This window comes from Salvelinus namaycush, chromosome 29 (genome assembly GCF_016432855.1).
Source record: "Salvelinus namaycush isolate Seneca chromosome 29, SaNama_1.0, whole genome shotgun sequence".
NCBI classification, from domain to species: Eukaryota; Metazoa; Chordata; class Actinopteri; order Salmoniformes; family Salmonidae; genus Salvelinus; species Salvelinus namaycush.
Genome location: NC_052335.1, coordinates 11,974,099 through 11,999,433, shown reverse-complemented (window position 1 = coordinate 11,999,433; position 25,335 = coordinate 11,974,099). Strand labels below are relative to the sequence as shown.

The 25,335-nt window shown below is 44.0% G+C and overlaps 1 protein-coding gene across 1 annotated transcript in view; it reads right to left on the bottom strand.

Moving 5' to 3' along the window:
* nrxn3b (neurexin 3b) overlaps nt 1-25,335 on the bottom strand; it is a 379,196-nt gene that overhangs the window by 272,495 nt on the left and 81,366 nt on the right. The window contains exon 5 of the mRNA XM_038968054.1: nt 2,066-2,367. Coding sequence (XP_038823982.1) covers nt 2,066-2,367 — 302 coding nt within the window. The remainder of the gene's footprint in view (nt 1-2,065; nt 2,368-25,335) is intronic.

Below are 25,335 nucleotides of genomic sequence, written 5' to 3'. Positions count from 1 at the left end.
ACTTAGTATTTCATGAATGGTAAGTGTTAGTCTAACAAAGTGTGTCTTCCCAAAGAGAGGGAGACTGACGGAAAAGGGAAAGAAAGATTGACAGAGAGGAAGTAGAGAGAGGTAGAGAGGAGGAAAAGAGGATCCTAGCTCAGCCTCTGGTCTCACTGGTAGCTAGTGGGCTACATCCTTTAAAAACCTGGTACCTGTTAGTGGCAGGAAATGAACACTTTACTTACTTGTCCACCTCTCTTCACCTCCATTCAAGGCTCCATTCTACTGGCTGAGGAAACTCCCTGCTCACTCCCTCTCCACACCACAAACAGTTCTCAGCTACTGTTTCTCTAACAGCGCTTTCACTCTTACAATACAAGTATACACTGAGTGTACAAAACATTAAGAACACCTTCCTAATATTGAGTTGCATGCCCTTTTGCCCTCAGAACAGATTAAATTTGTCAGGGCATGGATTCTACAAAGGGTTGAAAGCGTTCCACAGGGATGCTGGCCCATGTCGACTCCAATGCTTCCCACAGTTGTGTCAAGTTGGCTGGATGTCCTTTGGTTGATGGACTATTCTTGATACAGACAGGTGCCTGGCATCTACTACCATACCTTGTTCAAAGTCACTTATATATGTTGTCTTGTCCATTCACCCTGTGAATGGAACACATACACAATCCATGTTTCAATTGTCTCAAGGCTTAAAAATCCTTCTTTAACCCGTCTCCTCTCCATCTACACTGATTGAAGTGGATTTAACAAGTGACATCAATAAGGGATCATAGCTTTCACCTGGATTCACCTGGTCTGTCTATGTCATGTAAAGAGCAGGTGTTCCTAATGTTTTGTACACTCAATGTATATTCCTGTAGTATATATTTAATACAGCCCTACTTTTTAAAGTTGAGTTGTACTTACTTCTTGTCCACCTCTCTTCACCTCCATTCAAGGCTCCATTCAACAGGCTGGAGTCCCAACTCCCACTCCCCCTCCCAATCCACAAACTACCAATTCTCACTGTTTCTGCTCTAGTGTGTACAGTTACCAGTACATATCCAGTGTAAGAACAATACATTCCCTGCTTCTTAAAGCTTAGTTAAGTAGTACTACTTGTATTAAGGTACAGTATCTGATACCAGTATTAGTGTACCCTCCTTATGAACATAGGTATTGTAAACAAGATAAGCTGAGGAGCAACATAACAAATTGACAATAGAGATCCTATCAGTGGCCATTTGAACATATATTTATACTATGTGAAGAAGATGCTCCACTGATCTGAAACTTATTTCCAATTTGACAGTCAGTCACACATTTGTATTGAGTCGGATGTCTTCAACTCTGCCTTGTAGGTTCTGTATTTTTACAGAGGAGTAGAATATCCTACAGAGTGGTTTGTAAAGGAAAGACAGTTTCTGAAGGCAACGAGATAGGGACCCAGCCTCTGATTGAAGGGTCCGCTTAGTGGAGAATAAAAGCAGAGAAGTATCAGATACGTTTCAATGAAGGAAATAGGGAAGTCTTCAAGTTTAACATGAAGATAAGGAAGTGACAGAAACACAGAGCCACAGTGTCCACTCAACCACTAAGCTATCAATCACTATGTCATCTGGGCTTCTTTTATTCACATAGTCACTGGCTGCTAGGAAGGCAAATAGAGGGGAAACACAATCTAACTGTACTGATGATAACTCAATACTACACTAAGTCAGAATGTCTCTCTCATAATACGTATCAACACAACATTGTTGACAACTATCTGAATTGATTATTAGGGCACTTGGAAAAGGTGCTATAAAAATAAATAAACCTATTACAATACATCAATTCAAACAGAGGAAAAACACTAATCTTCCAACGTCTAACCTAAACGATTACTCAATATTCAAATTAATAATAGAAGTGTGATTGCCGATGCAACATCCGTAACGACTATCAACTATGTTCAGCACATGGAGTACTTGGAAAAGCATTCATGCACAAATAAAGCCAAGACACTATTACCATTCAATTGATCTATTGCTACTAATCAATATCAGTCTTGAACCTACGTCACCTCAGTCTCCATGGTTACCTGTCTGAGGTTGCGTGTGACCTTGATGTCGTGCCAGCCGTTGTCGTTGAACTTCCCGTTGACGGGCTCCACGATGGCCTCGAAGGCCCCCGAGCCCAGGTTGATGACCAGGCTCACCGCTCCGTCTTTTAGGGCCAGGTTGACGTAGTCAGCCGACTTCCCCGTGTGGAGTAAGAGACCGTTCCTCTGCCACGTCTTGAAGGAGAGCGTGATCTCATCGCTGGAGGACTGGATGGGGTTCTGGGACAGGTCGTAGCAGAAGTACTCCGAACCACGGAACGTTGCCACGTTCTCTTCTCTCGCTGGAGGTAGAAGAGAAACAGGATGGAAGTTTGTTTTACATGTAAAGCTCTTATCCAAAACGTTGAGAAGTGTAGAGTCTACGTCATTAACAGGGAAACATGTACTGTATGTCCCAGGTGGGAATCAAACGCACAACCCACAAAGAGACAATTGATGGACTCCATCCACATATCAGTGACACAAACAGGAAGCCCACTGTAAAATCTATAATATTTGACCGTTAAAACATAATTATGACCCCTTCATACCCTGTAAGTATTGAATCATGTTAGAGGCCCAAAAAAATCAGGACTTAATGACCAAGAAAAACACGAGAAGTAGGCTATGACATCACCTCCCATGAGAAGACAGGACCGATCAATCTAATCCAGTCGCCACAGTAATATATCTATGAGTCACCATATCAGCTATCCCATAATGTTCTCCTCATACTGGAACGCACGCATCATAAAAACCCAATACATGTGTCCCTCAGTCGAGGTCTCCATGCTAGCAGACTGCTTATGAGATCACAATGGTAACTGGCTACCTGCTAATGGTAGACATAAATCATAGCAGTCATATATCTGTTATATGGTTTAAAATCATTCCGCTGAAAGGAAGTATCTTCCTGTATGGGGCTTGTTGCAACACAGATGGAGTAATTTGAGACAGGCAAAGAGGCAGAGAGGTGCAGAGAGGGAAGGGCGGAGACAGAGAGGGAGAGAAGGACAGGAAGAGAGAGAGGAGTCTCTCTGTATACAGTGTCTTTGGAAAGTATTCAGACTACTTGACTTTTTCCACATTTTGTTACGTTACAGCCTTATTCTAAAATAGATTCAATTGTTGTTTCCCCTCAGCAATCTACACACAATACCCCATAATGACAAAGCGAAAACAGGTTTATAGAATTTTTTTCAAATAACTCATTTACACAACAATTCAGACCCTTTGCTATGCGACTCGAAATTGAGCTCAGCTCCTGTTTCCATTGATCCTAATTTGATTGGAGTACACTTGTCCTAAATTCAATTGATTGGACATGATTTGGAAAGGCACACACCTGTATATATATGGTCCCACAGTTGACAGTGCATGTCAGAGCAAAAACCAAGCCATGAGGTCCAAGGAATTGTCTGTAGAGCTCCGAGACGGGATTGTGTCGAGGCACAGATCTGGGGAAGGGTACCTAAACATTTCTGCTGCAATGAAGGTCCCCAAGAACACAGTGACCTCCATCATTCTTAAATGGAAGAAATTTGGAACCAAGACTCTTCCTAGAGCTAGCCGCCTAGGTCAAACTGAGCAATCGGGGGAGAAGGGCCTTGGTCAGGGAGGTGAGCAAATACCCAATGATCACTCTGACAGAGCTCCACAGTTTGTCTGTGGGGATAGGAGAAACTTCCAGAAGGACAACCATCTCTGCAGCACTCCACCAATCAGGCCTTTATGGAAGAGTGGTCAGATGGAAGCCACTCCTCAGTAAAAGGCACATGACAGCCCACTTGGAGTTTGCCAAAAGGCACCTAAAGGACTCTCAGACCATGGGAAACAAGATTATCTGGTCTGATGAAACCAAGATTGAACTCTTTGTTCTGAATGCCAAGTGTCACGCCTGGACGAAACCTGACACCATCCCTACGGTGAAGCATGGTGGTGGCAGCATCATGCTGTGGGGATGTTTTTCAGTGGCAGGGACTGGGAGACTAGTTAGGATCATGGGAAAGATGAACGGAGCAAAGTACAGAGAGATCCTTGATGAAAACCTGCTCCAGAGCGCTCAGGACCTCACACTGAGACAAAAGTTCACCATTCAACAGGACAGCGACCCTAAGCACACAGTCAAGACAATGCAGGAGTGGCTTCGGGACGAGTTTCTGAATGTCCTTGAGTGGCCCAGCCAGAGCCCGGACTTGAACCCGATCGAACATCTCTGGAGAGACCTGAAAATATCAGTGCAGCGACGCTCCCCATCCAACCTCACAGAGCTTGAGAGGATCTGCAGAGAAGAATGGGAGAAACTCCCCAATTCAGGTGTTCCAAGCTGATAGCGTCACAAAGTGCTTCAACAAAGTACTGAAAATATATAGATATTTTTTTTTACACTTGCAAAAATGTTGAAAAACCTTTTTTTGATTTGTCATTATGGGGCATTGTGTGTAGATTGATGAGGGAAAAAACGATGTAATCCATTTTAGAATCAGGCTATGACGTAACAAAATGTGGAAAAAGTCAAGGGGTCTGAATACTTTCCGAATGCACTGTAAATACAAGTACTACTAGTTGCGTAATACATTACAACATTTTAGCTGTTTCTGACTTTAATTGCATTTCATATTGTCATTAAGCCAATCACAAGTTCCTGGTCTGAGGGGAGGAGAGGCGGTGAAACACAGATAGAAGGAAAGAGAGACTGCTGCTAGGTTTGGGTTTGTTTCTTGGCCGGACTACATGTAAACACAAGACAGCGTATTGTGGAGCCTGGACGGAGAGAGAAAGAGAGCGAGAGAGGCAGAACAAGGAAGAAAGGCAGAGGGAAATGACGGAACAAGAGAGAGAGAGAGCATGAGGGAGAAAAAGCGAGATATGAAGAGAGAGGCAGTTGTTTGGGATGATTCAGGTCAGAGAGTAATTTCCCCCTTGGCGTAAAACACTGGGCACAGCACAGAGACAGAAACATAGACAAGACGAGAGGCTGGAGGACAACACAACTCTTCCTTCCTCTCATCTGAAAGCCTTTTTCAATGTACTGCCCTGTCGTTGGTCAGAATGAGCACGCACGGACGCACGTTATTCCCAGTGAGACAGAACGAGTACTGCAGATTACATCTAGTCTAAGTCAAAACCTAATCTCTCTCTCTGTTCACTTCACTGATTTACTGTGTGCTTTTTCATCTGACAGATTGTTCCCACATTCATCATCGGAAGAACCGTCAGATAAGACACTGTACAGACAAACAATAACGCACCATCAAAGATAGAAATAATACACCGAAATAATACACTGAAATACACCGAAATAATACACTGAAATAATTCACCAAAATATTTCACCAAAATAATACATTGAAATAATACACCAGATTAATACACTGAAATAATACACTGACAAATATTTAACTTTAAGGGGAGGAAATGGAACTGAAAATAGCTTGCGGGCAGGAAGATCTACTCTGTCGTCTGTAGAGAACTGTGTACGCAGTACATATACTAACTAATTCAGAATATTAACACATTTCCAGAGGGTGCATCGTACACCTTCAGTGGATGAATGTCACTCGGCATTAACTATAAATAAATGAAACACCTTTTAGCAATGATTTATGAACATGTTTCAATCCCTGATGCACTTCTATGTTATCCCTGTGTGTACTTAGAGTGCTCCATATCTATCTGGGGTTCCTTTCAGCTTTAAACTCAAACCTTAGACAATGACGACATACTACAGTACAGTCCTTACTACCACAGCCATAGATAAATATAGCTTTCTTTCAGTCGATTACTTGGCGTCACCATAAGGGAACAATATGCCTCCAAAGCGTGTAACCTAGTTCCCATATGGTGATGCCTTGTTCCCTCCTCAACAGAACCAAGGTCACGAAAGTCACCTAGACATTAACCAACTTGAGAAACCAAAAACGGATATTTCTCTTTTTCTTTCCAATCTACTCATGGCAACTCAGGAAGTGACATACAGTCTGTGTTCCAAATAGCACTGTATTCCCTATATAGTGCACTACATTTGAGCAGGGCTCTGGTCAAAAGTAGGGCACTATAAAGGGAGCAGGAAGTGACACAGTCTGTGTTCCAAATAGCACTGTATTCCCTATATAGTGCACTACGTTTGAGCAGGGCTCTGGTCATAAGTAGGGCACTATAAAGGGAACAGGGTACCATTTGGGACACAGTCACAGTCTAACTACCAGAATCCTTATGTAAGCAGTAGCGGTACCAGTATGATAAATATAAACCCTGCAACTTTATTCAGCTGTAGACTACACTGGTGTTTTCCCAGATAACACCCCTGACACCTAATCCTGTCTGATCTCACCTGACCCCCAGGTGCAAGGAGTCATCACCATAGCAACCCTAGACCGTCCCATAGCAACCACAGACCTTCCCATAGCAACCCTAGACCCCACCCAAACATTCTAATCAGGTGACAGGTGCCTTGCCTTGCTATCAACTATCAGACGTCACTCAGGTTAGGATGTCTGCAGACATTGGGTAACTTACAATTAGCTTAACGTATGTCTGTAGCCAGTGGGATTTTGGTCATTTAGGCTACTAATATTAGCTACTTGTACATCAGTATTCTAAGGAGCTTGATTTATTCACACTGTAGGCTACTCACTATGTTGTGGGATGTCTGCATGTGGCCTAGCGTCATTACACACAGTACAACTATGATGTTACTAGGAGAGTGCAATGTATGCTACAATACTAACAATACTAACATTACAATAGATCATTACTGTCAACAATTACAAATCCTTCTTAAATGTTTTAATTTAAAAAAAATCTCACTTTGGTGCATGTCATCAACATCAACTACAAGGCATGAGTGTAGAGCGTTGCAGGAAATCCCAGTAGGAAATGTATTGAACGGTCAGACTTGGTCTTGGTCTATGGAATATAGAATAGTATTGATCTCTGCACTCCGGGTCATTTTGTCTATTTTCAAATCGTCATTAATATTCCATCTCCGTATGGCTGCAAGCCGAGGGGAGGTGTGTTTGTCTGTGTCTGTGTGTGTGTTAGTGATTTATGCTTGATCCGACAATGCGGTGCGGAGGCTCCGTACAGAGGATGTGACGCAATTGCTGTGCGCCTCCCAAATGTTATAACAATATGGAGGGCTCCAACATCTCAGAAGAGGTAAGGTCTTGTCTTTTTGTTTAGCCAGTTGCTCGTAATTAGCAGGCTGGCTATAGAGATTAGCTCTGAATCACTACATTTTAGTCATTTAGCAGATGCTCTTTTCAAGAGTGACTTCCAGGAGAAATTAGGGTTAAGTGCCTTGCTCAAGGGCACATCGACAGATGCTTCACCTAGTTGGCTCAGGGATTCAAACCACCGACCTTTCAGTTACTGGCCCAAGACCCTTAACCTGCTAGGACACACTTCCCTCTGCTCTGCTCCCCGAAGCTCAAGAAGTATGACTGTTCTGACTTCCGCGGAGGCCGCATCACTGTAGATGTTGCATGGCCACTGCAGAGGCTGCATTGACCATAAATTGGCTTGTGTGTGAGGGGTTTTCAACATCCAGTGGAACTAATTAGCTCCTTCATTTCCATGTCACCCCCCCTTCTCCTCTCTCCACTCCTCCTTCCCTCTCTGCCGGTACCTATCCCCTCTTCTAGCTGCGTCATTTCAATGTCCCTGCCTCCCCCATTCTCCCCCCTCTCTCTCCTTTCCACTCTCCCACCATCCTCCTACCCTAGACGCACCACCAAGCAGTCTGAACCCGGCCACCAGTCTAACCCGGAGGACCTTCCCACGGGGAATGCTTTGACCCCGCTGAGACACCATTTGTGACCTTTTAAAAATCAGGGCCATGGTATTAAACCTCCATCATCACCAGAGACTCTGTGTGTGTGTGTGTGTGTGTGTGTGTGTGTGTGTGTGTGTGTGTGTGTGTGTGTGTGTGTGTGTGTGTGTGTGTGTGTGTGTGTGTGTGTGTGTGTGTGTGTGTGTGTGTGTGTGTGTGTGTGTGTGTGTGTGTGTGTGTGTGAGAGAGATAGGTAGGGAGAGGGAGAAAGAGAGAGCGAGAGGGACAGATAGAAAGAAGCAGAGGGTTAGAAAAAGAGAACGAGAGAGAGAGAGAGAGAGAGAGAGAGAGAGAGAGAGAGAGAGAGAGAGAGAGAGAGAGAGAGAAAAAGGAGGGGAGAGGCTGAATCTGTCAAGCTAAATAAGCTCAGCCAGCACCCGACTAGATGAGTTCAGTCAGTTCAGCTTAGTGATGACGCTGTATGTAGTGTGTTTGGTAAAGCCTGATGTCTCCACCAGCTGTAGTGCTGCCAAATATGTTCGTTTCACTGCACTGGGGATCCCGGGTTTGTTAGCGATGTGTTAGAGGCTATCTCTTTCTGCAGCCAACATATGCACGCACGTACGCACACACAAACGAGTTGGCAGAAAATGTAAGTTCCAAAGTATAGTGCTATATTCTGTTGTTAGACAATAATGAGGAGCCCAGGAGAAGAATGGAAGATGGCCGGAGGACTGCTATCTTCCCACACAGTGGCAATAGGATCTGGCTCCAGCAGATACCTTCTCACGCCACAGATGCTGTGAGATATGCGAGCTCAGACAGGATGTCGAATCGTGCCAGAGAGGATGGTGCGTTACCGCCACCAACAGCACGGGTGGTGAAATTACATTTAGAGTTAAAAGCTAGGTAATAGCGAGTGTGTACTAGATAGCTAGTGTGTAATAGGGAAAAGGCTATAAGGACACGCCTGATGCCCAAACCGATATTTAATTTCAGAACTTGTAGGGCTAGGTTAGGGTTAAGGTAAGAGTCAGTTTTAAGTTTTGGCTAGTCGGTTTAAGCGTCAGCTGTGTCCTTATAGTCTCTCCCTTGTACTAGCTAACTGTACAAGCAACAGTGGTTAACATAACGCCCCAGACCAGAGCTAGTGCGCCAACTGGTATGTGCGTAGCACACTGATGCCCTGAAACAAAGCTACTTACTCACGCAGTACACGAGACCAACAAACGTCTACAGGCTGAGCACATACCATTTCAGATGCAAAAATACCGTCTGAGATGCACACGTTTCGAAGTGCTACACTCTCTCAATCTTTCTCTCTCGCTATGGCTCTTCACATAACTTCCAGGGGAGAAGAGGAGGGGAGAGACAGGCAGTATTAGTCTGGTGGTGAAGAGCTGTGAGGAGGATTCACTCTGCTTTGCTCCCTCTGGTCTCTCTGACTCTTTCATCTCAGGCCTTACATAAACCCGTACTTCACTAGATAACACCTAGATGACTGTCTGGGCGAAGACACACACACACGTAAATGCACACACAAACTTTAAAACACTGTTGAAACATCAGTTTGATATTACTTTAACATAATCAACATGACCAGTGCTGTCTGCTGAGGATGCATTTTAAACGTCCTCCGTATTCAGTTTTCTGATTGGCTATCAGTATGATGTCAATTCTGAGACTTAACGTTGTCATGATGTCGCTCAGCGGGAGGTATCAGGTGCTCAGTAGGCCTCCATATTGGCTGGTGGCATTCTCAGTAAGACTCTCTATTGGCTGGTGGCTCTGGAGGCTTTGTGGGGTGAGTGATAAGACTTTACAGTGATGCAGGGGGTAAAGAGGAGGGGATGGCAGGTATGGAAGGAGGGAGGGAGGGGCAGATGCTTGGGGGATGGGGAGGCATGAGGTTCAATCCCATCAAGTGAGGCAATGGTGCGGAGCGCATGCTGGAGCAGAGGCTTGAGGGAGAGAAAACGAGAGGGGGGGGAGATAGAAGATAGAGAAAGAGGCTGATTTCCTAATGGCTACTTATGCAGGGCCATTAGCAATGATGGTGGCGGCCAATGTTTATAAGCTGGAGGGGTTGAATAAAGGATGAGGGAAAGATGGAGGAAGGATCAGGACACCTCTGGATCACCTTTTACACATCCTTCAGATAACACAAAGGGTTAGAAGCACTGGCAGGGATGGAGGGATGAAAGAGGCATGAAAGAGGAGAGAGAGAACACACTCACAACACCCACAAAACAAAGCAGCACCCCCAACAAGGTGGAGAGAGACGGCTGTCTGAGAGAGCTGGCTGCACTCCAGAATGAGAGAGAGGAACACAGCCCAGCTAACAGTACTGAAGGAGGAGAGAGAGGAACATGGCTCAGCTAAAAGTACTGAAGGAGGAGAGAGAAGAACATGGCCCAGCTAACAGTACTGAAGGAGGAGAGACAGGAACATGGCTCAGCTAACAGTACTGAAGGAGGAGAGAAAGGAACATGGCCCAGCTAACAGTACTGAAGGAGGAGAGAAAGGAACATGGCCCAGCTAACAGTACTGAAGGAGGAGAGAGAGGAACATGGCCCAGCTAACAGTACTGAAGGAGGAGGGAGAGGAACATGGCTCAGCTAACAGTACTGAAGGAGGAGAGAGAGGAACATGGCTCAGCTAACAGTACTGAAGGAGGAGGGAGAGGAACATGGCTCAGCTAACAGTACTGAAGGAGGAGAGAGAGGAACATGGCTCAGCTAACAGTACTGAAGGAGGAGAGAAAGGAACATGGCTCAGCTAACAGTACTGAAGGAGGAGAGAAAGGAACATGGCTCAGCTAACAGTACTGAAGGAGGAGAGAGAGGAACATGGCTCAGCTAACAGTACTGAAGGAGGAGAGAAAGGAACATGGCTCAGCTAACAGTACTGAAGGAGGAGGGAGAGGAACATGGCTCAGCTAACAGCACTGAAGTAAGAGGGAGAGGAACATGGCTCATCTAACAGCACTGAAGGAGGAGAGAGAGGAACATGGCTCAGCTAACAGTACTGAAGGAGGAGGGAGAGGAACATGGCTCAGCTAACAGTACTAAAGGAGGAGAGAGAGGAACATGGCTCAGCTAACAGTACTGAAGGAGGAGAGAAAGGAACATGGCTCAGCTAACAGTACTGAAGGAGGAGGGAGAGGAACACATGGCTCAGCTAACAGTACTGAAGGAGGAGAGAGAGGAACATGGCTCAGCTAACAGTACTAAAGGAGGAGAGAGAGGAACATGGCTCAGCTAACAGTACTGAAGGAGGAGGTAAGAAAGCTGAGGCGTGACAGAGAGCAGGGGCGAGATCCACAAAACACAACATTAGAAAAAAAACGTAAGAAGTTTCTTAAGGAAAATTATATGACGTTCATATAATAGTTCGTAAGTGCATTTCTTCAAAACGTTCTTAGGAAATCATAGTTTTCCTAGGAACTTCGTAAATATCTTTCCTAAGAACTTCGCAAATATCTTATGTGGCACTGACATTAGTGCCGTGTTTGAAACCAATAAATAAAGCCTATGTGACAGGGATGATAGGATTTGATCCACTATAAATAAGTGTTGATATTTCCATTTAATTACATTTATCTGCTTTATGTCTCAAGAACATATTTTTTTAGTTGGTTCGCAAACCCTTTATGCACAAAAACAAACGTTATTTTTCTCACATTATAGCCTGAAGTTACTCACAAGAGCTTGAAGTGATGGTGGAGGAAATAACAGCCAGGAAACGGTTGCTGTTGGGGAGACTCGATAACTGCGGGGTCAATGCAGAGACCAAAAAGAGAGGATGGGTGAGAGTGGCCGAGTCAGGGGTATGGCAAGGAACAGTGACGCCGCCGTAAAAAAATGTAATCCGACATCAAGTCAGCTGCTAAGAAAAAGGGAGCTGAGAGACCATTCATATGGACCAGCTGGAGAAGAAGGTGTTGTCCATGACAGGAGAGATGGTGGCGGTCGAACTGCGCGACCAGTAGGTAGCTAGCTAGCTAACGCGTAATGAAATTATAGCCAACATAGCTAACGATGTTAACGTTAGCCAAGTTCTTCTTTGCAAATTGACGAGCTAACGCTAGCTTTGCAACACTTCTAGAATATTGTAATATGTTGTTATTTACTAGCTAGGTAGATAATGCGCGTTTAATGAGTTTTCTTGATGTATTTAAATGTCCAGTAGCCAAGTGTGTCTGGCAGTGGCGCAAGAAAACATTCATGGTTGCAAAAGTATCCATTCGTTAAGTACATTTCCAAGAAGAAATCCTAAAACATTATTTTTAAGAATCCCATTTCTTCTTAACTTTTTTTTTAGCAAGAAACATAGGAAAAATATGAAGAACATTGCCAATAACTTTATTGAGGAACAGCAACTTTGCTTAACTTTCTTCTTAAGGCTCTAGTTAAAGATAAAATGGCAGTTAAGAAGAAATGTCTTCCTAAGAAGGTTTTGTGAATCAGGCTCAAGGATACTACCCCAGAGAATCCAGCAGAACAGCCCACCTCCGACCCGGACCACAACCTCAACACCATAATGGGACAGACAACACAGAACACACCAACCCAACAGACCCCACCCACTCCTAACAGCCCCAGTCAGCTTCCCCGATAGCCCTCCTGACAACTCCCACACATCCACCGAGGACACATAAAAGCCAGAGCTTGTACTCATGGACTCAAGGGAGTGATTGAAAAAGCTTCTTCCACCTTCCCAAACGCACAAGTGGTTATCTCCACTCTGCTACCAAGAAAATACTTTCACCCTGCCACCATACAGCGGGTGAATACAAGAATTTCCCAGGACTGTGCCTCAACCTAATGTCTACCTGGCCCACCACTCCACCCTGGACTTGAACAGCCTTTGCGACCAGGTCCACCTCTACAAGGCAGCAAACACAACTTTTGCCAGGAACCCGAAGGATGTCACCCTGAACCGCAGCCACAGCACCTCACACAGGAGCAACTAAACAACGGACATCCCACCCAGACCAGCGAGACACACTCCCAGACCTGCAAGATCCCCTCTTGAAGGACCTGCACCAAGAGAACCTACACCCAGACCACAGCATCATCAGCCCACCCCCCCCCCGACCCTAGATCAGACCTATGCCCCTTCTGCCCCATCCCCATGCCAACCGCCCCTGCAGCAAAGACCTCAACATGACAGTCGCACGTATGCCCAGACCATGAGCAAAGCAACAGGCCCAACCCCCACTTATACACACGCCCAAGCCCCATCCTGCAACCTAAAAGGTATGTATCAGATGCTCAACATGCTCTGTTCACACCTACTGGAATGGTCTGGGTCTGAACCACATGAAAACAACACTAGACCCTATGGAACACAACGCTTTTACTATCTCATCCTGGAATATACAATATCTGAGGTCATCTGCCTTTAGCCTAAAGCCAATCAAAGAAATTGGAAATACAGACATTGTCATCCTACAAGAGACATGGTAGTGAGGAGACGGACCCACTGGTTGCCCTCTAGGTTACAGAGAGCTGGTAGTCCCATCCACCAAACTACCAGGTGTGAAACAGGGAAGACACTCAGGGGGTATGCTAATTTGGTATAGAGCAGACCCAACCCACTCTATTAAATTAGTCAAAACTGGAACATTTTGCATCTGGCTAGGAGTTAATAAGGAAATTATCTCAGCAGAGAAACATGTGTGTGATACCTATATCTATTGTGATACCCCCCCAATAGAATCCCCATATTTTAACGATGATAGCTTCTCCATCCTAGAGGGGGAGGTCAACCATTTCCAGGCCCAGGGACATGTACAACTCAGTGGCTACGTAAGTGTCACAACTGGACAAGAACTTGACACTCTCAGCACACAGGACGACAAAACACCTACCTGGAGGTGACAGTATTCCTTCCCAAATATGCGCCCCTAGACACAACTATGACAATGGTATCCTAAATGAGATGATAAAATATACAGACTACACATTCCAATTGGCTATACTTAAACTCTTTAACATCATCCACAGCTCTGGCATTTTACCCAATATTTGGAACCAAGGACTTATCACCCCAATCCACAAAAGTGGAGACAAATTTGACCCCATTAACTACCGTGGGATATGCATCAACAGCAACCGTGGGAAAATCCATTGCATTATCAATAATCGCAGACTCGTACATTTCCTCAGAGAAAACAATGTACCGAGAAAATTTCAAATTGGCTTTCACCAAATGACCGTACAATAGACCATGTATTCACCCTGCACACCCTAATTGACAAACAAACAAACTAAAACAAAGGCAAAGTCTTCTCATGCTTTGTTGATTTCAAAAACGCTTTTGACTCAATTTGAGGGTCTGCTATACAAATTGATTAAAAGCAGCATTGGTGGAAAAACATACGACCTTATAAAATCCATGTACACAAACAACAAGTGTGCAGTTAAAATTGGCAAAAAACACACATTTCTTTCCACAGGGCCGTGGCGTGAGACAGGGATGCAGCTTAAGCCCCACCATCTTCAACATATATATCAACAAATTGGCGAGGGCACTAGAACAGTCTGCAGCACCCGGCCTCACTCTACTAGAATCTGAAATCAAATGTCCACTGTTTATTGATGATCTGGTGCTTCTGTTGAAAACCAAGGAGGGCCTACAGCAGCACCTAGATCTTCTGTACAGATTCTGTCAGACCTGGGCCCTGACAGTAATTCTCAGTAAGACAAAAATAATGGTGTTACAAAAAAGGTCAAATTACAAGGACCACAAATACAAATTTCATCTCAACAATGTTCCCCTAGTGCACACAAAAAAACTATACCTACTATACCTACATCCACACCACAGGTAACTTCCACAAAGCTGTGAAATATCTGAGAGAAAAGGCAAGAATGGCCTTCTATGCCATCAAAAGGAACATAAAATTTGACATCCCAATTAGGATCTTGCAAAAAATACTTGAATCAGTTATTCTGTAGAAGACATTGCCCTTTATGGTTGTGAGGTCTGGGGGTCCGCTTACCAACCATTCACAAAATGTGACAAACACCAAATTGAGACTCCTGCATGCAGAATTCTCCAACAACATCCTCTGTGTACAATGTAAAACACCAAATAATGCATTCCAAATTGAGACTCCTGCATGCAGAATTATGCAAAAACATCCTCTGTGTACAATGTAAAACACCAAAGAATGCATGCAGAGCAGAACTAGACAGATACCCACTAATTATCAAAATCCAGAAAAGACTGGACCCACCTAAAAGTAAGTGATTCCTAAACCTTCCATAATTAACCCATTACCTACAGAGAGATTAAACTAGAGAAGAGTCCCCTAAGCAAGCTGGTCCTGGGGCTCTGTTCACAAACACAGACTCCACAGAGCCCCAGGATAGCAACATAATTTACCAAAAAACAGAGCAAACTGGAATGCTATTTGGCCCTAAACAGAGAGTACACAGTGGCAGAATAGCTGACCACTGTGGCTGACCCAAAATTAAGAAAAGCTTTGACTGTTTACAGACTTAGTGAGCATAGCCTTGGTATTGAGAGAAACTGCCGTAGGAAGACCTGGCTCTCAAGAAAAAACAGGCTATGTGCACACCGCCCAGAAAATGAGATGAAAACCGAGCGGCACTTCCTAACCTCATGCCAAATGTATGACCGTATTAGACCATGTGTGACTAGTTTCAGGAAACTAGGCGTATGTCGCGCGTCTCTACTTCACAGGAGAGCCATTTGAACTTCTACTTTTTTTTAAATCAAATTGCGTTTTTTAAGCAGAAATGCCTTCTGGAACATGTGAACTTTCATGTGCCTTAATAATCAACGTATATACCATCTGTAAATACAAGTAAAATTGTTAAATTACATGCCTAGTTTGTTTAGCCACGGAAAAAGACAGGAACCTTCCCGCTAGCCACGGCTGGCTGAGATAACGAATGGGCTGAACATGCCGAGAGATGAGTTTAGATTGGTCTGCCATGTAGCGCGCTTCTGTCTATAACATGAGCTGGTCCGTGGAGTGGTCCTTGGACACTTAAGGGACAGTCATGACGAGTGTGTTTCATTTGGTGATCTCATGAAGGACAGGAAACACACATTACTGTATCTCTTAAAGTGTACATTTCCCAGCTGCCATGTTTACATCTAAATATTGTTCAACGTATGTGATTAAACATGAAACTATTTGAAAAGATCTAATTAACCTTCTAAATGAGAAAATATGGATTTTCTTATAAAGTTAACCAAATCAATGGCCACACCGACGTGAGCATAGACATTACGTCGGCGTCATGGACTGCACTTTTCTCAGAAGTGTATAAAACCCACTCCTGACAATTCACAACAGACCACGCAAACCCTGGTGTAAGCTAAGGTTGCAAATGGTTGAATTCCTAAGACCAAAACATGCCTGGTGACGCTGGTGTGTGAAGTGGTTTAAACTACAACTCATTCCCACGTTGAAATAGCAAAGAAATCTACAAACTAAAGAATAATTATTCAAACTGCAGCTGTTTAAATACTTTAGTCTGGTAAACGCATCTGATTCTAAGAAGATTTCTGAATGGTACTCTGAAGTACCCATTAAAACAACTACGTGTAGTTGAGAGATGGGAATGTACTGTGTGACTGAGCAAGAAGGATCACTGTCAAGTAAGTCTCACATCATGTGTGAAGGACAAACTGCTGTCACTCTCATTAATTTTCTCTCAATTAACTTACTATATACAGTACATACAGTATGCTGTACAGTGACAGTTTCTATATGGAATTCACACGGCTACGGTCTTGATTTGAAATGTCTGCATGTGTATTTCTTGATCTTTCTATTGCTCTGTGTTTCTCCTGTGTGTATTCCTCGGTGTGTGTGTGTGTGTGTGTCTCAGTGTGTGTGTGTAGTTTCACGGTGTGTGTGTGCGTGTAGAGGCTAGAGGCAGAGCCCCCTGGAGCGTGACAGGCCAGCCTCCCCGGAGCCTTTTGGTCATTATCTCCCCTGCAGAACACACACACATAGAAACACACACGCTTGCACCTAGGCAGCAGGAAGGCAGGCACGCTCACACACCACCAATATCTAACCACATCACACCATATCTCTCTCTGTCAAGACGCTGCCGTTCCATATCTCTATGGAAACCACCGGGACCCCTATGTCATTAACTTCACCTCAATCAATCAATCAATCTGATTATATTTGCAAGGTCCTTTTCACATAATACTGTACACTTATTTAATGATATATTTCTCATCATAAATGCGATTTGAGTCGTCAACCCCTAGAGAGTGACGCTGAGGTGACAGACAGTCAGTGGAAAGGAACCATTCTCTTTATTTCACTTGAACCACATTAGCACTGTACATGTATAGTCTCTAACCTACAACCTACTCACTGGTGCTGGTGTGACGCTGGGACATTAACCCAGGCTGTGTCCCAAATGGTGCCTTATTCCCTACGTAATGGACTACTCTTCATAGGGCTCTGGTCAAAAGTAGTGCACTAGCTAGGGAATAGGGTGCCATTTTTTGGGACGCAGCCCCCTATACTCACTGGTGGCGTGTGTGTGTGAGACGCCGCGACTTTCAAAAGCACACAGGGAGGATACGGGGTTAAAGTCCAACAGTCATAGACAGTCAGCACTGTGAAGGGTGGATTAAATAAATATTTTGGTGAGAGGGAGGAAGGGGAGAGGGATGGATAGAGGGAGAGGGAGGGGGAGTTTAAAGTCACAGCACTGACACTCTCACTGACATCCATCATACATCATGTCTGGCTGCACTGTTATATGTGACCTCTGATCTTACTCACTAGCCAATCATGTCAAGAGTAGTTTTGAAATGGAGGTCTGTAGAGCAGTTACCAATGGGGAATATGTTCTGTAGCCTGGCATTCATCTGCCTGCAAGGAAGTTGTGCAGAATCTTCCATCCGTTAGATCAGTGGTATTCAAAGTCGGGGTCGTGGGGAACTGCAGCAAGCTCGCCAATTACTATTTAATTAAAACATTTTAAGAACAAAAGAGTACAGATTATTGTATGGGACAATATTTTTTTTTTTAAATGAGAAAGATAATTAGACATTTTTTTCTTTATTTAGTAAATGTATTCATTGGTTTGTTTCCATTTTCATAAGCGATGAAAATGTAATGAATTTAAGGTTATTTGTTGACGTAATTCTTATGAAAAAAATGTGTCCCCAGAAATTCTGGTGGTAAAAACGGGGTCCATCCTGAAAAAGTTTGAATACCACTGAACTAGATACTGTTTGAAAATGGAACTGACGGCGTTTTAGCAATAATAAATATTTTATAAAAAGTGTTTTACCCCCAATTTTGTGATTACAATCTTGTCTCATCGCTGCAACTCCCCAACGAGCTCGGGAGAGGGGAAGGTTGAGTCATGCGTCCTCCGAAATATGACCCACCAAACATGCGCTCGCTTAACCCAGAGGCCAGCTGCACCAATGTGCCGCAGGAAACACCGTTCAATTGACGACCGAAGTCAGCCTGCAGGCGTCCAGCCCACCACAAGGAGTCACTAGAGCCAAGTAAAGAACCCCGGCCAAACCCTCTACTAAGGCGATGCAGTGCCTTTGACCACTGCGCCACTCGGGAGGCCGCAACATGAATACATTAGGCCTATATGCAAATAAGCTGTTTGTCACACGGGCCTTTTTTTGGCATTTGCCAAAAGCCTCAAAATACATCTTAATAGATTTCTGCAAATATGTAAATACCACAGGAGTCCATTTGAGAACTTTACAGTCCTGTTGATCAAAGAACCATGAAAAGGTAGGCTCTCTCTCCCTAAGTTACGCACATAAACAGCAACAAGATCAACAACTAATGTTATCCAGAGCAAGATGAGCTAAAATCGAACTAGAGAACAATAGATAAACCCTCTCAAACATTTTCATTCTTGTAGATGGCCGTCAAAATTGCAGTGATAACTGAAGGGGAATAAGAGCCTGCTCACCCTTCTGCAGCTTGCTTGCCAATGCGTGCTTGTCCCAACCCACGTTTTTATAACTGAATGGGAACTTGCCTGCCTCCCCGCCCATTTGATCAATGTCAAATACATTGGATTGGCAACTAGAGATATGCTAACTGTGGATAACATTGTTTCAAGTTCAGCATAGCTAACTATGCAAATGACACCTGAATCTCGAGCTGTAGCCACAGAAAAACGATATGGGGGGGGGGGGGGGGGGGGGGGGGGAGTTGGCCACTCACCCACTTGTCCAATGACATGACATCCTCCCAGAAACTAGCCAGCTAACGTGAGGTATTTGGAAGCATTGCCTTTTAAATTGTTTAACTTGAGTCAAAAGTTTTGGGTAGCCTTCCACAAGCTTCCCACAATAAGTTGGGTGAATTTTGGCCCATTCCTCCTGACAGAGCTGGTGTAACTGAGTCAGGTTTCTAGGCCTCCTTGCTCGCACACACTTTTTAAGTTCTGCCCACAAATTTTCTATGGGATTGAGGTCAGGGCTTTGTGATGGCCACTCCATTTTTCCACAATTTTGGAAGTATGCTTGGGATCATTGTCCATTTGGAAGACCCATTTGAGACCAAGCTTTAACTTCCTGACTGATGTCTTGTGATGTTGCTTCAATATATCCACATAATTTTTCTCCCTCATGATGCCATCTATTTTGTGAAGCGCACCAGTCCCTCCTGCGGCAAAGCACCCACACAACATGATGCTGCCACCCCCGTGCTTCACAGTTGGGATGGTGTTCTTTGGCTTGCAAGCCTCCCCCTTTTTCCTCCAAACATAACGATGGTCATTATGGCCAAACAGTTCTATTTTTGTTTCATCAGACCAGAGGACATTTCTCCAAAGAGTACAATCTTTGTCCCCATGTGCATTTGCAAAATGTAGTCTGGCTTTTTTATGGCAGTTTTGGAGCAGTGGCTTCTTCCATGCTGAGCAGCCTTTCAGCTTATGTCGATATAGGACTCGTTTCACTGTGAATATAGATACTTTTGTACCTGTTTCCTCCAGCATCTTCACAAGGTCCTTTGCTGTTGTTCTGGGATTGATTTGCACTTTTCGCACCAAAGTACGTTCATCTCTAGGAGACCGTGTCTCCTTCCTGAGCGGTATGACGGCTGCGTGGTCCCATGGTGTTTATACTTGCATACTATTGTTTGTACAAATGAACGTGGTACCTTCAGGCGTTTGGAAATTGTGCCCAAGGATGAACCAGACTTGTGGAGGTCTACAATTTATTTTCTGAGGTCTTGGCTGATTTTCCCATGATGTCAGGCAAAGAGGCACTGAGTTTGAAGGTAGGCCTTGAAATACATCCACAGGTACACCTCCAATTGACTCAAATTATGTCAATTAGCCTATCAGAAGCTTCTAAAGCCATGACATCATTTTCTGGAATTTTCCAAGCTGTTTAAAGGCACAGTCAACTTAATGTATGTAAACTTCTGATCCACTGGAATTGTGATACAGTGAATTATAAGTGAAATAATCTGTCTGTAAATAATTGTTGGAAAAATGACTTGTGTCATGCACAAAGTAGATGTTCTAACCGACTTGCCAAAACTATAGTTTGTTAACTTCTCTAGGGTAGGGGGCAGTATTTTCACGTCCGGATGAAAAGCGTGCCCAGAGTAAACTGCCTGCTACTCATGCCCAGATGCTAGGATATGCATATTATTGGTATATTTCGCTAGAAAACACTCTGAAGTTTCTAAAACTGTTTGAATGATGTCTGTGAGTATAACAGAACTCATATGGCAGGCAAAAACCTGGGAAAAAATCCAACCAGGAAGTGGGAAATCTGAGGTTTGTAGTTTTTCAACTCTTTGCTTATCCAAGATACAGTGGAAATAGGGTCATATTGCACTTCCTAAGGCTTCCACTAGATGTCAACAGTCTTTAGAACCTTGTTTGAGGCTTCAACTGTGAAGTGGGGGCGAAAGAGAGGGGATTGAGTCAGAGGTCTGCCAGAGAGCCACGAGCTGACCATGCGCGTTCCCGTGATAGTTAGCTTGCGTTCCATTGCATTTCTGAAGACAAAGGAATTCTCCGGTTGAAACATTATTGAAGATTTATCTTAAAAACATCCTAAAGATTTATTCTATACATCGTTTGACATGTTTCTACGAACTGTAATGGAATTTTTTGACTTTTCGTCTGACCTGCGCGTCATCAATTTGGATTTTGGAACTAAACGCGCAAACAAAAAGGAGGTATTTGGACATAAATTATGGACGTTATCGAACAAAACAAACATTTATTGTGTAACTGGGATTCCTGGGAGTGCATTCTGATGAAGATCATCAAAGGTAAGTGAATATTTATAATACTATTTCTGACTTCTGTTGACTCCACAACATGGCAGATATCTGTATGGCTTGTTTGGGCTCTGAGCGCTGTACTCAGATTATATCACGGTGTGCTTTTTCCGTAAAGTTTTTTGGGAATCTGAAACAGCGCTTACACAGCGCTTACACTGAAACAGCGCTTACACAGCGCTTACACTTGTAAACACTTGTATCTTTTATCAATGTCTATTATGAGTATTTCTGTAAATTGATGTGGCTCTCTCCCGGATGCTTTGGAGGCAAAACATTACTGAACATAACGCGCCAATGTAAACTAAGATTTTTGGATATAAATATGAACTTTATCGAACAAAACATACATGTATTGTGTAACATGAAGTCCTATGAGTGTCATCTGATGAAGATCATCAAAGGTTAGTGATTAATTTGATCTCTATTTCTGCTTTTTGTGACTCCTCTCTTTGGCTGGAAAAATGGCTGTGTTTTTCTGTGACTAGGTACTGACCTAACATAATCGTTTGGTGTGCTTTTGTCGTAAAGCCTTTTTGAAATCGGACACTGTGGCTGGATTTACAACAAGTTAATCTTTAAAATGGTGTAAAATACTTGTATGTTTGAGGAATTTTAATTATGAGATTTCTGTTTGAATTTGGCACCCTGCACTTTCACTGGCTGTTGTCAAGTCGATCCCGTTAACGGGATCTCAGCCATAAGAAGATAAGCTAGCCTGTTAGCCACGTTATGACTGATTTGTGATCATTGCTAGTTTGAATGTATTGTCATTCGTCCGTTTTTGTCCAAAATATTAATTGGAACTCTAAACCGAATGGCTGGAGGCAACAAACAACGTACCAGGCCAGCTGTGATTTACAACCTCATAGCAATATTTACTGGACTAACGAGACATGTATTGGTTAATTATATTAATCATGCATTGTACTGCATCCATCTATCCTGCTAAATATGCCTTACTCTGTGTCATGGAATGTTGAGTCAAATAGAAACTAATTTCAAACCCTCTTATAAGGTAGGTTTTGATTGCATAAACTGGGAATTTGATATTTTTGGCTGTTATTATGATTTTCTGTTTGTTTCATATATGCAAATTAGTTCAAACGCTGTCAGTTCCACTTTAAATACTGAGATACATGGACTCACTCCCACACTCCTCTCTCTCTCTCTCTCTCTCTCTCTCTCTCTCTCTCGCTCTCTCTCTCTCTCTCTCTGGCAGAGGTAAGTATATAACACATACTGTATATGAGGATTATTTAGAGTTAATACGGTATAGGTCCGCATCACCGGAGGCTGCTGAGGGGAGGACGGCTCATAATAATGGCTGAAATGGAATGACATCTATGCATTTGAAATCATTCTCCTGATTCTGCTCCAGCCATTACCACGAGCCCGTCCTCCCCAACCCCAGTTATATACTGTATAGTAGATATTTTATAACAGTGTTAATGTGGATCACTAAATAAAAATAAACAACTGAATTTGGCTTGGATAAATGGTGGTTGTCTATTAAAGTAAAACAATTATTTATGGTTAAACCAAGGACAGCAGGAGAGAGGGAGGAGGGAGAGCAAGAAAAAGAGGGATAGAGAAAGAGAAGGAAAGGGGAGAGGGAGGGATGGAGAGAAAATCTGGTCGGGAATACTCTCCTGAGGTTTTTGAGAAACATTGTGGCTTTAAATCCAGCTGGAACCAGCTATAGCCTGTGGCCAAAACAATGTGTGTGTGTGTGTGTGTGTGTGTGTGTGTGTGTGTGTGTGGGGGGGGGGGGGGGTATCGACTGAGGATGCCAGTGGAAGAGATAAGAGTTTTTTTTTTAAACGTATCACTCCCTCCAATAGTTATTTTTTCTCATTTAACCTCATGGTTGATTGAACAGTTTGCTGATAAATGTATACAATCATTACTCCAAGGTATTATTCTACACACGCACGCAAACGCATATACACAGACAGACAGACACACACACACATTAGTGGGTACTCCCCCAGTTATCTCCTAGGAGGAAGGCTATGGTGGCATACGCGTGATGGGCAGGCAGACAGGAGGGCTGTCTCTCACTCACACACACACACACACACACACACCCTGCTCATGTGGCCAAGACGCTGACGCCAGGGGCGGGCTACAATAGCTTGGTGTGCTTCTCTCTCTCTCTCTCATCTCTATTTACCCTTCTCTTCTGTGTGCAATCTCTTCTAAAGGGCGGTGCGTGCTATGGGGCTCAGCAGGGTCCTGTGTTCTCCTCCTCCTCCTCTCTCTCCTCCCTTCCTCCTCTCTCTCTTTTTGTGTTCCTCAGCTCAGCCCTCCGGCCAGACATTCTAAAATTAGACCGGAGAGTCCTACACACAGCATCACTAGATATACAGTAGTGGACTATACAGATACAGGGACATGTGCCACTCTGCAGTCACTTTCCCTCCATCACGCAATCTCGTTCACGTCCTTTCTGTTATGGGACATGTGACTTGTCTACTCTGAGCTTGTTTACATCGTAAGTAGTAACAACAGTTAACTCTCAATCCCACTGATTTCCAGCCCTGCTCCCAAATCCTGCATTTAGGAAAGTGTTTTTTATAGTCTTTCAGCTTAATGATATTGAATGATATTTATTATTCCTCAGTGAGGTCCTACCTGTACACAATTACTACCACTACTAATCTCTAACTCCATCTGTGTGCAGTTACAGGAAATGATCTGTTCTCTACTGAGACACAATTACATGATGTGAGCTTTAAATCCTTTAACCACTCTGAATGACTGTATGAGATATGTTATTACAGAATGAAACACACACACACTCTTAGAGAGGTAAAAAAACAGAACTGCTGCCATATGTCTGCCTAAACTAGACCTGAAGGAAGGGATCTTACTAACTGATTTGCATGCATACATATGCACCGTCACATAGATGAGTAGTCTCACATAGTCGCGCACACACACATAAATGCGAACACACACTCACACTGTGTGCCTGTAAAGTCAATAACATTATCCTCTCCGTCTCATTGGCTTGCTGGGTTATTAGGATGGAGAGCTGAATGTCTGAATGCCCCTCTCTCTCTCTATCTCGCTAGCTAGCCTGTAGTCTCAGATGGAGGTCACTAACGAACGTTTTCAATGCTGCAGGAGCTGTGTTTATTTTGCTCTATTCCGGGACAATGTGGACCGTCCGGACTTTCAATGTAACAACTCTTTGCTTGCAGAGGACTACAGGGGCAAAGGGCCTGCTCTTAGCAAACAAGTAGTGAACTTACACAAGCTACTGGGGAATCCACTCCCGCCTACTTTCTCTTTCTCTTCTACTCCAGTAGCGGATGCCAGTCTAGCCTGGTGGGAGTGTCTCCGCCGTGTCGTCTCTCCTCAGTCGACTGGCCAGTGCTCTGCAGGGATCCCTCCCCGAAGGGGTCTCTCCTTTCCCCGGAGAATGGAGTTAGTAGGTTGCATCTAAATTACTTAGTAGATGTTCCTATTCTTGATCCTACCAACCAGCCATGGAGGCACCTCATTCGCCGTGGAAGTCGAAAGCAGCAGCATTTGGCAATAGGGGCCTCCTTGGCGATGGGACCGGATACAGATTTCAAGCGGCCTGGATCCAGAGGTTCTGGCGCCTTCATCCCTGGGGGCTATCGCTCTGAGATCGGATCCAAAGGTACCTGCGCCTTAGTCCTCTGTTCTGTCTCCCTCTCTGGTGGCTTCTACCGCAGATTCAGATCTTCAGAACTCCCGGTCATCAGACCGTGAAGGTGTCTGAGACTCCGGTACCTCATTCATCAGCCACAATGGATTCTATGGCTGGCTCGGGTCCATCGGGCCCCACCTCCCAACGATCCTTGAGGGGTCTTCTAAATCACTCGAGGCGAAAGAAAGGCCAGACCTCCTCAACCATTTAACCAGCTATAGTCTCTTTGGTGAGAAACATCTCGGTTCCCAGGGAAAAAACCCTGTACTATCCTGGATCACGAGTACAGGACATTAAAAGGCTGCTTCCTACCGTTCTACAACTGTTGCCGGGGGCTGGCACTGCCGTAGTCCATGTGAGGTCAAACAACATTAGGAGGGCTAGCTCGGAACTGCTAAAAATTGATTTTAAAGCTCTGAAAGATTCCAAAAAGCGGCCAATTATTTTAGTCCCGGTACCATCACTGTGCTTGCTGGGCTTGCTGTGAAAGATTCAGCAGGCTACTGGCATTA